This window comes from Prinia subflava, chromosome 8 (assembly GCF_021018805.1).
Source record: "Prinia subflava isolate CZ2003 ecotype Zambia chromosome 8, Cam_Psub_1.2, whole genome shotgun sequence".
NCBI classification, from domain to species: domain Eukaryota; kingdom Metazoa; phylum Chordata; class Aves; order Passeriformes; family Cisticolidae; genus Prinia; species Prinia subflava.
Genome location: NC_086254.1, coordinates 12,423,664 through 12,437,023, shown reverse-complemented (window position 1 = coordinate 12,437,023; position 13,360 = coordinate 12,423,664). Strand labels below are relative to the sequence as shown.

Below are 13,360 nucleotides of genomic sequence, written 5' to 3'. Positions count from 1 at the left end.
CTGGCACAGCCTGAGGCTGTTCCCTCTCCTCCTGTCCCTGTTCCCTGGAGCAGAGCCTGAACTCCCCAGCTGTCCCCTCCTGTCAGGAGCTGTGCAGAGCCACAAGGTCCCCCTGAGCCTCCTCTTCTCAAGGCTGAGCATCCCCAGCTCCCTCAGCTGCTCCTGATGTTCCAGATCCTTTCCCAGCTCCATTGACCCTTGCTGGATTTCTGGGGGAGTTTGGGGTTCTTTTTTTAAAGACAAAGAAGCCTGGCACAGGCTGTCCAGGGCTGTGGTGGAGTCACCATCTTGGAATTGTTCAAAAATCATGTGGATGTGACGCTTGAGGACATGGGTTAGTGGTGACCATGGTGGTGCTGCTTTTATGGTTGGCCTTGATCTTAAAGGTCTCTTCCAACCTTAAAGATTCGCTGTGATTTTTATTCCCCGCCTCATCAATTTTGTCCCCTTTTGCTGGTGAGGGCAAGAGCTGGAAGGGAGCAGCTGGCTATGGGGAAAAAGAAACTCAGGCAAGTTTCCTTCCCAAAGAGAACTGTGTGTGCCAGGCAGAGCCCAGCCCCTGCCCCACCTCTGCTTTCAGCTGAATTTAAAAAAAATGATTATCGGTTTCAGAATGAATCAAAGGGGATGAAAATAAGCTGTGACAAAAGTTCTCACATCATCTGAGTGCTATTTCAGTTTCTTTGAATGCCATTTCGGTTTCTTTGCATGTCGAATTTCTGCTTTAAAAAAAGAAAAGTCTGTTTTTGTCCTGGCAGAAGCTGATTTTCAGTCAGGGCTTTCTAGGATGGGTTTGGTTAATTTAGAAGGGAAGGAAAAGCTTTTTCTTCTGTCTAATGTGCTGTTAAATCACACAGCTGAGCAGTGCTGCAGAAATCTGACCCAAGAGTCTGAGAGTTGTCCTCTCTCCTGTGACAATGGCTGTGAGGGGCTTCTCAGCCCTCATGCCTCAGTTTCCCCTCAGCCTGGTTTCCCTGTGGGCTTTGAGCAGGGGCTGTGCTCAGGAGCCTGGCACAGGGCAGGGTTGGCACAGGGGGGCCCAAGGCCACACAGGTGCCCGCTGCCACTGCCCAGCCCGTGCCCCCACTGTGGGGTTACTCCAGCAGTGGTGGCTTTTGTGGTTACCCAGAAAAAGTTATAACCATGGAAAACGGAACTGGAGCAGAGTCGAAACTTCTGCTGGAACTGGGCAGGTTCTGGGGACCGAGGAGGGTGACAGGAACAAACAGAGAGGGGCCCTGTCTCCTGTGCCCTTTGCCCTGTCCTCTGTGCCCTGTCCCCTGCCCTGCTCCGTGCAGGTCTGTGCCCTTTGAGGATTTTAGATGAGCTGCTCCAGTTCCCCCCCGAGATCTGCTGTGGGATGAGCCAAAGCAAAGCTCCTGGACTTATCAGGTGGTTTGGGTTGGAAGGGACTTTAAAGCCCATCCAGTTCCACCCCCTGCCATGGGCAGCAACACATTCCACCATCCCAGGGTGCTCCAAGCCCCCTCCTACCTGGCCTTGGACACTGCCAGGGATCCAGGGGCAGCCACAGCTGCTCTGGGCACCCTGTGCCAGGGCCTGCCCACCCTCACACCCAACAATTCCTTCCCAATCTCCCATCCAGCCCTGCCCTCTGGCAGTGGAAGCCATTCCCTGTGTCCTGTCCCTGACTGAAAGGTCAGTTGAGTGAAGCGCCTGCTGCTCTTTCGGCATGAGAGAGGTGGTCAAACTGCTGAAGTTTGAGGTTTGAAGTTTAAGCTGTGCAGGGTTGGGGGCAGCCAGGGTGAGGATGTGGGGCCGTGGACTGACCAAGCCCTTCTCTTCAACCCCTTTCCTCCCCACAGGTGTATCCATCCAACTCAGGTGATGACTACAGCAGGGATCCAGCTGGATATACTCCCTCTAAACCTCCCAGCACTGTGTATCCTGGAGCCTTTTATATGACAGGTGAGTTATTCCCAGCCCTGTGATCCACAAGCCAGAGCAGGGGCCGTCTTGCCCGTTATGGACCATGGGAGGGATTGCACATCTGGAGGGAGCTCAGGGCAGGAGTGCATGAGACACAGTGCAGCCCCAAAATCATCGAATATCCTGAGTGAGAAGGGACCCACAGGATCATCAGTCCAGCCCGTTCCCTGCACAGACACTCCAACAATCCCACCCTGAGCATCCCTGAGAGCGTTGTCCAAACGCTCCTGGAGCTGTGGCAGCCTTGGGGCTGGGACCATTCCCTGGGGAGCCTGGGCAGTGCCCCAGCACCCTTGGGGGGAAGAACCTTTCCCTGAGCTCCAGCCCAAGCCCTGACACAGTTCCAGCCCTTCCTGGGCTCCTGTCCCAGAAAGTTTGCCCTGATTTGCTCAACAAGTGATGCTCAGCACAGTCAGGAAGTGGTGGGGACAGTCCCAGCCCCTCAGCCAGGGCTGATTTGTCCCCCCACAGGGGCTGGGGTCTGCCTGCCACTGTCCCTGACCCACTCAGCTATGGATTCCTTGCAGATGGACTCCATAACTCTCCAGACCTGTGGAGTTCCCCGGGTGCCATGAGCCAGTCGAGTTACGGAGCCATGCTGGGCAGCTCCTCGTCCCCACTCCCGCAGTCCAGCGGCTTCAACAGTTTACATCAGCACGAACGCATGGTAACGTGTCCCCATGGCCGTGTCACCTCCTTGTTACCTTCTCCTGGGTCCTGCCCCAGCTGCTGAACCCCACAGCTTTTCCAGGGACCCTCTCACGCCTCTCTCCCTCCCTGCCAGAACTACCAGCTGCATTCAGGAGAGGTGAACGGTGGCCTCCCCTCTGTGTCCGGCTTCTCCTCAGCCTCCACGGCGTACGGAGTGTCCAGTCACACCCCCCCGATCAGCGGCACGGACAACATGATGGGTATGGCCACTCACAGGGCCAGGCACAGGCTCACCTGGAAAACCAAGGCAAACCTGGTGCCTGGTGCATGCAGCACACCCAGACACCTTTGGTACCTCGTGTGCCTGGAGTCCCTGCCTGGGGAAGAGGCACAGGGAGGTTCTTGCTGCTGGAGCACTCGGGTGCTGGTCTGGGGGTTTACACTTCATGGGGTGGGCCTGGGAGGAGCCCAGGAGCTCCGGCATTATCTCCTGGAGGTGCTGTGGCTTAGGTGAGTTGTGGGATGGATTTGCACCTGTGTGAAGCTGCTCCCCTAGATCCAGAACGGGAATGTTCGTGCTGGGTTTGGACGCCACGTTAACCACCGAGTGCTTTAATCTTTGACCCTGCGGAACCTGTTACAAAACCTGTTACTGAAATGAGCTCGTGCTCCCCAGGAAATGGGGATCCTGACACCGATTTGTAGAAAAAAACTTATTTTTCTATGGAGAAGCAAGTTTGGGATTCATAGAATGAAAGTGTCATTACGGTTGGAAGACCTCCGGGATCATCCAGTGCATTGGTGGTTGTTGGGGTTTGAGATGCCCCATGGCAATGGCTGTGCTGCAGCAGAGATGTCTTGATTGCTGTTGGTGGCACTACACCTCCAGCCCAGAGCTTGGAGAGATGTCCCTGCAGCCCTTGACAGCTTCCAGGGGAAGGTGCCCCATATCTGAGCTGCTCAAACATTTAATTTTCAAGTAAAGCACTAAAAGCAGAAAATTTCTACCCCAGAGCAGGTGACCCCAAAGAAGGTGTTGTAGGGTGCTGTGTCCTGCTGGGATCTGGGGCCTTGGCAGTGGCATCTGTGTCCTCTCTTGGCAGGTAACAGAGGAACCACAGCCGGGAGCTCCGGAGACGCGCTTGGGAAGGCTCTGGCCTCGGTAAGAGTTGGGGATAGTCCTGAGCCACTCCCGGTCCTGCTGCTGCAGGGACCCTCTACCCAGCAGGGAACATGGGTACATTTGGTGAATGCACCCCAAATCCACAGCAGCCTTTGAGGGAGGGTTTTCCCCTTTCCATGTGCTTTTATCTCAATCCCGGCACCTTTTGGTGGATGGGGAAACTGAGGTACTGATAGGAAAACTGAGGCACTGCAGGTTGTGTGGCCCTGCAGCCCCATTTCCTCCTCTGTGCTCTCCCAGACTGCTTCTGCTGTGCCTAGACCACCCTACACAGACCTTGTGGCAGGACTTGCAGGTCCTACTAGTCCTTGCCCTGTGTGTGCTGGTTCAAACTGGAGGGCACTGGTCTCACTGGGTTACCAGAGAGTTGCCTCTGTCCCATTCAGTGATCTTTGCATGGTGGCAGAGGGGCGCTGACAGTGCACCCTGCAACAACTCCTGAGAGCTCCTGCTTCCTCCTGAGAGGGGACCTGAAGAGCAGAGGCTGCACTCAGGGATGGTGATAGTGGGCACAGAGAGAGACCCCGGGGTTAAAGGGGGAACTGGGCTCGGTCTTTGTGCTGTGGATTTGGGAAGGGGGGGTCCCAGAAGGTGGTGGGTGCCATTGGGAGGGGACAGCTAGCTCAGGGTGGCGCTGCTGACCGTCCTCCTTCTGTCCCTGCAGATTTACTCCCCCGACCACTCTAGCAATAACTTCTCCTCCAACCCCTCCACCCCAGTTGGGTCCCCGCAGGGCCTCGCAGGTGAGTGACAATAAAAGGATTAAGGGGGGTTAGGTTTGCTTTGGGGAGCTCCCAGGCAGCTCCAAACCCTCAGCCCAGGGCTGGCATCAACCCCAGGACCTTCTCCTGCCCTCCCTGACCCTGTCCCCGGGCATCTGATCTCGGAGAGGCTGTGGCTGGATTTGTCTTTCATGGGAGAAGCGCAGTAGGAACTGGGAAGAGCCAAGTGGTTAAAACCCATGTTCAGCACCTGCTGAAAGCCCACTCCAGGTCCCCTCAGCAGGACAGGGGTGCTGTTGTGCCCAGCAGAGCTGGTGCCCAGGCCCCCTGTGCCTGGGGTGCAGCATAACCTGGCCCCGAGGTCGCAGCGGGTCACTGAGGCCAGGGACATTTGGACACCTCTCGAAGGTGAAGGGCTGAGCCAGAGCAGAGCTCCCAGTCCCACGCAGTGCCACGGTGTCCATGCAGTGCCACACAGCTCTGTGGTGGCCCACGAGGGGTCAAGCAGTGGCCTGTGCACTGCCATGTGGGGCTGGAGTGGCCTGTGCAGAGCATGTGGTGCCACGGTGGCTCGTGCAGTGCCACGGTGGCTCGTGCAGTGCCATGTTGGCTTGTGCAGTGCCACGGTGGCTCGTGCAGTGCCATGGTGGCCCATGCCATGCTGTGGTGACCTGTGAGGTGCTGCAGTGGCCCAAGTGGTGTCGTAGTGATCCATTCAGTGCCATGCAGTGCCATGCAGTGCCCTGGTGGCCTGAGCTGTGCTGTGGTGACCCATGCAGTGCCATGTGGTGCCCCAGTGGCCCGTGCAGCCCGAGCGGTGCCGAGCGGTGCTGTGCGTGCCCGGTGCCGCAGCTTCCAGCCCCATCTAGTGGCGGCCGTGGCCATGGCCGGTCCCCAACTCTGCGTTTGTCCCCAGGCTCGTCGCAGTGGCCGCGGGCGGGTGGAGCGGGTGCCTTATCTCCCAGCTACGAAGGGAGCCTCCACACTTTGGTGAGTGGAACCAAAAATTCCAGCTTCTCGTTTTCTCTATCATCCCTCAGGGCTTGGTGGTGAAGGGTTTTTGGGTGACACCCTCTCCCATGAATGCCTGGAATCAGCTGGTTGGTCAAGGATGGATATTTGGGTGGCAGCAGCTGAGCAGAGCCGAGTGCTGCACCCCTGACCTGGAGTCCCCTGGCAGCCTGGCACCCTCCCCCTGCCCCCAGCCCAGCCCATCCTGGCGTCTGGCCCAGGCCAAAGGATTCCTGGCAGGTTTCTGCCTGCCCCTGAGCAGTTCCACTCATGTGACCCGTTGTGCCTTTGGGGAATGGCACTGGCTGGGGGGGTCATTCTTCTCCATCCCTGCCCTGTGGCACCTGAGTCCAGGATTGCCACCAGCCATTCTGTAGTGAGGAGCAGCAGGGGGCTACTGGTTTTATGGGATTGAAGTCATGGAATTGGATTGGAATCATGGAAAGGTTTGGGTTGGAAGGGATCTTAAAACTCATACAGTTCCAGCACCTGCCATGGGCAGAGATACCTTCTGTTAGACCAGAGTGCTCCAAGCCCCGTCCAACCTTGAACACTCCCAGGGATGGGGCACTTAACACAGACCTGTCTCTGTCCTGCCCTTCCAGCAAAATAAAATGGAAGACAGGTTGGATGAAGCCATCCATGTGCTGAGGAACCACGCCGTGGGCCAGACTTCTGCCATGCCCAGCAACCACGGGGACATGCACGGGCTGCTGGGCTCAGCACCACCACACAGCGCCGCCGTGGGCAGCCTGGGCCAGGCCTTCCCCGCCTCGGTCATGGCCCTGGGGAACAGGCACCCGAGCCTGGTGAGTGTGGGAGCGCTGTGGCAGCCAGCAGGGACACGCTGGAAGCACGTGTCATGTGGAGTGTGCCCTGGCATGCAGGAGGAGGTTGCCTTTGGTGCAAGAATAGCTCAGTGCTCCAGCTTGGGTCAGGTGTTGGCAGCACTGCATGGATGATATGCACATCCCATGTTCCTGCAGGGGAGAGTTGAGTCACAGAATCCCAGAGTGGTTTGAGTTGGAGGAACCTCAAAGCTCATCTCGTTCCACCTCCTGCCACAGGCAGGGACACCTTCCACTATCCCAGGCTGCTCCAAGCCCTGTCCAGCCTGGCATTGGACACTTCCAGGGATCCAGCGGCAGCCACAGCTGCTCTGGGAACACTGAGTCCACTCTTGGCACAAGCTCTGTGTGCCCTTCCCTTTTGCCCCTTCTCAGGGCAGGCAGAGGTGGTGAGAAAGCTGCTCTTCTTTCCCTGTAACATGATTGGAAATCCCTCAGAACAACTTCACGGCATCCCTGGGATATGCAGGAGGAGAGGGATCCAGTGGGTACAGGAGTGCTAGGTGTTACCAGGAATTCCCTGTCCTGAATGGTTTGGGCAGGTACCACATCCCTCTGTGCATGTGGGGAGTGCTGTTGTTTGTGAGGGCTCATTCCAGCTCCAGGGAATGTGATGGATCCAGGGCGCCCTGGGCACGTGGATGACCCATGCAGGGTCACCTGGGTCTGCCTTGTCTAGAGGCTGGTGACCACAGCAGCACATTTTTGGCAGAGCTGCTTGCCTGCTGCAGCAAACAGTGACACATCTCCAGTCTCCAGAGAACCCGTTTTGATCCCCTTCCAGGCTCCCTGGATTCTGCTCCTGAGCAGGGAATGAGACGTGTCCTCTGTCGGCTGCTGCCAGCTGGGGAGGCAGTGGGGTGGCTCTGTCCTGTCAGTCTCCAGCCTGTGTGGCACAGCCTCGGGGCCGTGGGCTCAGAGGGGCCCTCAGTCTTTGCCTCCAGCCCATTTGGAGCCAAGTTCATGTTGCTGGGATGTCCCTTGCTCTCATGGCACTGGGGAGATGGCAGAAACCGTAGTGCTTGATGGACACAGGACATTTGTCCTCTCTGGTGTGCTGGCCTTGCAGCAGGCACAGAGGGGCTTTCCTCGGGGTGGGGGACAGCAGTGACAGGGGCTCTGGGCTGGCTCTAGCGTCTGTTCAGAGCAGGGAGCTGCAGTGTCCCCACCACGGTCCCGGAGTGCTGGTGCTGGAGCAGGCTGGCTCTTCCCTCCTGCATTCCAGAGTTCAGGTGAGGGGGTGTGAGGGGAGCACACGGCTGTGCCTCAGCCTGGTCCATGGAGCCCCGGGGGTGTCCTTGGGTGACTGCTCGGGTGAGTGTCCCCACTGCCCGCTGGCAGTGACACAGTCCCCCTAAGGCTCGCTCTGCTCTTTGTGCTGCAGGTGGGAGGAGGCCACCCTGAAGATGGCTTGTCCAGCAACCCCAGCTTGCTCCACAACCATGTCACACTTCCATCACAGCCCAGCTCACTCCCGGACCTCAGCAGGCAGCAGGACACGTACAGTGGTAAGGCAGCTCTGCAGGGCTGCAGGATGGGGCTCACCTGTGCTGGGGCTTTACCTGTGCTAAGGTAACCTGCTGGGGAGTGTGGGGAGTCACCTGTGGGGCTTGGGTCCAGGCGTGTGCAGCAGCAGCCTGGAAGGAGATGGGTGTCTCTGCAAGGTGGATGCTTCCTTGCAGCATTCACAGGGCAGTTTCTACTTGGAACCTTTTGCAGAGGTTTCACAGAGTCCCAGAATGGTCTGGAAGGGACCTTAAAACTCATCTCCTACCACCCCATGCCATGGGCAGGGACACCTTCCACTATCCCAGCCCATTGTTCCAAGCCCTGTCCAGCCTGGCCTTGGACACTTCCAGGGATCCAGGGACAGGCACAGCTGCTCTGGGCACCCCGTGCCAGGGCCTCCCCAGCCTCCCAGAGAACAATTCCTTCCCAATATTCCACCTAACTCTGTATGTTTGACCTATATTTTCCCATCCCCCCTGCTAGGTGTGGGTGCACAGTTCACAGTGCTCTGCTGTGTAGGTTGGGTTTCCAGATTGGAGGGTCTGTGAAGTAAGAGGGAGAATGGGACATGTCAGCAGGGCAGAACCAGCACCTCCATCTTCCCTGAGTGTGGAGCAGCAATGCAGGATGAGTTTGGGGTGCCACTGCAGGAACAGGGCCTGGGGAATCCCCAGCCTCCCTTGTGGGTGAGGCCCCTCAAGCTCTGCATGTGGCTGTGCTCTCTCTGCAGGCTTGTCCGGAGGGCTGGGGCGGAGCAGCGTCTCCTCAGGAACGAGCGAAATAAAGAGGGAAGAGAAGGAGGATGAAGAGAACACGTCAGTGGCAGATAACTCAGAAGAGGAGAAGAAGGAGCTGAAACCCTCCCGGAACAGAACAAGGTGCTCTTTGAACAGGTCTCTCCCTTCAGTTTCTCTGTTCCCAGGCCAGGGGTGTTTGGGCTGGGGTCCGGCTGCCAGGACCCGCCAGGCACTGGGCTTGGCCCGGTTTGGCCTGTGGTCATCGTGCAGCACAGACCCCCCAGTCCCTGCCCACCCTGGAGCCTGGTGTGGTCTCACACAGCCTGGGCTCCTGCTGCTGCCCCAGGGGAAGGGGCCCTGCCACCCTCCTGCTGGCTCCTGTGGCCTCAGGGCATCCTCATGCTCCTAAAGCAGAGGGATGCACCTTACACCCCACCTGCCTGTGTGGACACTTGGGGCCATGCAGGGAAGGAGCAAGTGCTGCTGGAGCCGACCCAGTCAGACACGTTTGGCCCCTTCCCTGCCTTGGGGCATCTCTGCTCTCTGCTTTGGGCTCCTGTCACATCCAGCCAGAGGAGTGGCAGTGGCTCAGGTAGAGTCCTTCAGCATGATGGCTGCTCTGCTGCCTTGCCACCAGTTTGGAGACCTCACCAGGGTGATGGTGCCTAGAGAGGCACCAACCCCACTCCTGCCCTGGAGGCAGAGGGCTGCATCTTCCCAAATTCCAGCTGGGGATTCCAGTACAGGCCTTCACCTTGTCTGGGCCACCCTGCACTCTCCTGGCAACAAGTTCAGCCCTTAATCACATTGTGGTTTCTTTCTTTGCTGTTTAAAAACAAAAAAAGAAAAACAAAAAAGAAGCAGAAGACGAGCCTTAACTGCTTCTCTCCAAAGCCCCTGTGTGTCCCTGTATGTCGCACAGGCCAGCAGGTCCTGGCAGGGCACATGGGGGGCTCGGCGTCTTGGTGCGTCACCGTGTGTTTCTTGTCTGTGAGTTGACCAGTGCTGAGAGTGCACACGAGGAATGTCCCTGTCTCGTTCTTATTTTAAACCATTAGTCAAGATGAGGATGAGGAGGACGATCTTCTTCCCCCAGAGCAAAAAGCCGAGAGAGAGAGAGAAAGGAGGGTCGCCAATAATGCCCGTGAGCGCCTGCGGGTTCGTGACATCAACGAGGCCTTTAAAGAGCTCGGACGCATGTGCCAACTGCACCTAAACAGCGAAAAACCGCAGACCAAACTGCTAATCCTACACCAGGCCGTATCAGTCATACTGAACCTGGAGCAACAAGTTAGAGGTCAGTGAGGGTCCCGGAGTGGTGATATTTTACGTATCTGATCGGCACGGGGCTGTCTGTCTGTCTGTCTCTTGTGACGTGCTGTGGTGCCTCGCACTGTCTCTCTCCCCTGTGGCCTTGGGGACCAACTCAAGGCTGTCAGTGTCCTTTTTATTTTTATTTTTTTGCCTTTTTTGCATCCATCCCTGCTGTTCTCTCCTTTGTCCCCCGCTGCCACTGCGTGTGCTGCATGCCAGTCCCTGCGAGGATGCCTGTGCTGTCCTGCTTCCCCACACCAGGGGTGCTCAGTGCTTGGCCAGCAAAGTGACAGAAACCCCACCAGAAAATCTCCCAGAGGGGTCCAGCTCTGCCATCTCCAAGGGCTGCTCTGAGCACAGAGCCTGTTCCTGTCCCCTCTGTGCCTGCTGGGGCTCTGTGCTCCTGTCCCTGCAGTGTGGGACCACGGGAGCTGTGTGAGGGCAGCAGGATGCCCTGGCCTGAGCAGCCCTCACTGCCTGCACCCGCTGGTGTCCGATACAGGCTGGGAGCACTGTGCATTCCGAGCCTGGAGCTGCCAGCAGGGCCTGCAGGCTCTGCCCCTCACCGGGACACCCTCAGGGCACCCTCGCTCCCCTCCACAGCGTGCACCGTGGTGTGTGTGCACAGCCCCAGCGAGGGAAGCGAGGGTGGCTGCTCTGTCCCGCCTCCCGCAGTGCATGCTCCCGCTCCTGCTCCGCCTGCAGCGCGGGTGCCGGGCACCATAACCCCTTTCTCTCTGCAGAGCTGTCGTAACACGCGTCGGGGGCTGTGCCTGGCTGTGCTCCTCTCTGCTGGCCTTGCTGTGCCTTGATGTTGGAGTCCTTTGTGCCTCTCTTCAGTTTGTAATTTTTTGCCTTTCATAACATGTATATTTTTTCCTGTCTTCTTTTTTAATTTCCCCTTCCTTTTGATTTTTTTTATTTCGAATTTTTATTTTTTGGTTCTGTTCTTTCCAACCTCCTACAGACATGCCCCAGCCGTGACCTCTTGGTGGTCCCACTCTACCTTGTACTTGCTGCTCAAGGATCCCAGGCAGGACCAAGGGTGGGGCAGGGCTTAGGCAGAGTTGGCACCATGTTTGCTTTGGTCTCCCACGCTTGTCCCTTTTTAAACCCTTCCTGGAGGCAGCCAGGGAGGTGGCTGAGCCCTGCAGCCTCCCTCAGCAGTTAGTGCAGACAGGCAGTGTCCCCTCCGTGGGTTTGTGCTGCTTTCTGGGAGAGAATCCCTCCTTCACACCCCCTCTGGCAGCACTGCCATGGTCATGAGGCCATCAGGTCCCTGTGTGCCCAGGGGGCTTGCCAGGATCCCCCCACTGCCACAGCAGCTACAGGAAGGGAAGGGAGGAGACTGAGGAGTTTTAGGCTGCTTGGTGACCCCCAGGGGCACAAGGCAGCCGAAGCATCCCATCCTCTCACAGTGCAAGCTGCCTGTGGTACATGCTGGTGGTGGGGACACGGTTCTGTCCTGCCCCCAGGGGTGACATCCAAGCCTTGTCTCTGCTGGGGAAGCCACCAGCCAGGACTGGCCACCAGCAAGGACCTGCAGGCACCAGCCTGTGCTGCAGGAAGGATCTGAGATCCTGTGTGGGGGACACAGGTGCCAGGATGGCCCCGTCCCCCCACCTGGGCGTGTGGAGAGAAGGTGGCAGTGCCAGCTGGGGCAGTGAGGAGGGGACACAGACAGGAACAAGGCAGCAAGGAGAGGGTGCAGCAGGGACAGTGGGCAGCCCTCTGTCCCACACAGGCAGTGCTTGCTCGGGGAGCCCCTGCTCCCCCTTCACAAGGCCAGTCACTGTCCAGAGGCTCTCCAGGAAGGCTCTGACTCTGCAGCCCCTCTTTGCTCAAGGCTTATTCCCACATGGCTCCCCAAGAGCCCAAGGCCACAGGCTGTCCCAGTGTCAGGTCTCACCCAAGGATCCTCCTCAGATAGGTGTCTTCCTGCAAGTTTTGCTCTGGGGGAGAAGGTCGTCTGGGCTTAAATTGGGGCTTTCGAGGGGATGGGCAAGCCCACGGTTCAAGATGCTGCCAGCACAATTTTGCTTCCCCCCATCCCTGCCTGTGTCAGGCATCCCTGGGGTGCTGTCAGCAGTGGGGCCTCTCCCAGAGATTCTGACTGTGTGTGAGAAAGGAAATCACCCCTTCTGGTGGACTTTTGGCTGTGTGGATAAAGATCAGGACTCAGTGTCTGCATCTGAGTCTGATCCTCAGAGCAGCCCTGGCTCCTGCTCCCAATGCTGCCTGGCCCTAAGGGGGTGCCAGGCCAGGCTGCTGCAGCACCACTGCTCCAAACACCAGCACTGGGAGCTGCAGGTGGAATTTGGGAAGGAAATCTTACAAAGAAAGATTTGCTTCCAGCCAAAATCTTTCCTTGGGGGACAAACCTGATGTTTTTGGCAGAGACGGTCCCCAGTCTTTGAGTTTTTAGTTGAAAACAAACAATAAAGCAAAATTTTGCAGAGGGTAGAAGGTGGTGGTGGGTGATGCTGCATCAATGCCCACCCTTGCCCCCAGTGGCCCCTCCAGCCCCCTGGGCACCTGGGCCTGTGCTGGCAGCACCTTTCCTGGGCTCGCAGAGGTGACACAGCCTGGGGTGCTCTGGGGAGCACCCGGAGGAATTGGATTTGCAAAGTGAGGCCGTTTGGGCCATTTCCAGTGGACACCCGGAGCACTTCCAGCACGGCAACATAGAGCCCCCCTTGGTGGCACCCCCTGACTAACCCCTGTGGTGCTGTGAACCCAGCAGTACAGACGAGGCCTTGTCACTGGAGGACAAAGATCTGAGGGACCGGGAGAGGAGAATGGCCAATAACGCCAGGGAAAGGGTGCGTGTGCGGGACATTAACGAGGCCTTTAAAGAACTGGGACGCATGTGCCAGATGCACTTAAAAACGGACAAAGCACAGACCAAACTGATCATCCTACAGCAAGCGGTGCAGGTCATTCTGGGCCTGGAGCAGCAAGTACGAGGTATGGTACCACTGGCAGGTGCATTTTGGGGCCTGTCTCTCCCCCTGTCTCTGCATGCTCGTGCTTCTCTGTCCTGACTCCTGCTTTCAGTGTGAGGTGTGTGTTTGCAGCGCCAGCAGCGCCTCTGGGTGTTGAGCACTCCCTAGCCCCAGCCCGGGGTGGATTTGAGGCTCCTCTCTCTCTCTCTGCTTATGCTTCATATAGTTTGGCACCTGGATCCCATTAAGCAGCTTTGGAAAATTCAGTCCTCAACTCTGAGCACTGGCTGAGGCACTTGGGGGTTCCTGTAACAAGCACAGTGATATGCCCTGGCACGGATTGCTCAGAGCAGCTGTGGCTGCCCCTGGATCTCTGGAAGTATCCAAGGCCAGGCTGGACAGGGCTTGGAGCACTCTGGGGTGGTTGAAGCTGTCCCTGCCCATGGCAGGGGGTTAGAACAAGATGGGCTTTAACGTTCCTTCCAACCCA

At 57.8% G+C, this 13,360-nt stretch overlaps 1 protein-coding gene across 7 annotated transcripts in view; it reads left to right on the top strand.

The window, feature by feature from the left end:
• TCF3 (transcription factor 3) overlaps positions 1-13,360 on the top strand; it is an 83,388-nt gene that overhangs the window by 62,432 nt on the left and 7,596 nt on the right. For 4 of the 7 annotated variants that reach the window (XM_063403116.1, XM_063403115.1, XM_063403120.1 and 1 more), the window contains 10 exons: positions 1,827-1,929; positions 2,478-2,617; positions 2,735-2,861; positions 3,705-3,763; positions 4,449-4,527; positions 5,423-5,496; positions 6,123-6,326; positions 7,750-7,873; positions 8,605-8,752; positions 9,670-9,908. In XM_063403116.1, the coding sequence (XP_063259186.1) occupies positions 1,827-1,929; positions 2,478-2,617; positions 2,735-2,861; positions 3,705-3,763; positions 4,449-4,527; positions 5,423-5,496; positions 6,123-6,326; positions 7,750-7,873; positions 8,605-8,752; positions 9,670-9,908 (1,297 nt within the window). Of the gene's footprint in view, positions 1-1,826; positions 1,930-2,477; positions 2,618-2,734; positions 2,862-3,704; positions 3,764-4,448; positions 4,528-5,422; positions 5,497-6,122; positions 6,327-7,749; positions 7,874-8,604; positions 8,753-9,669; positions 9,909-12,665; positions 12,893-13,360 lie in introns of all 7 variants that reach the window. The other 3 variants (XM_063403117.1, XM_063403121.1, XM_063403118.1) reach the window with 2 other exon arrangements.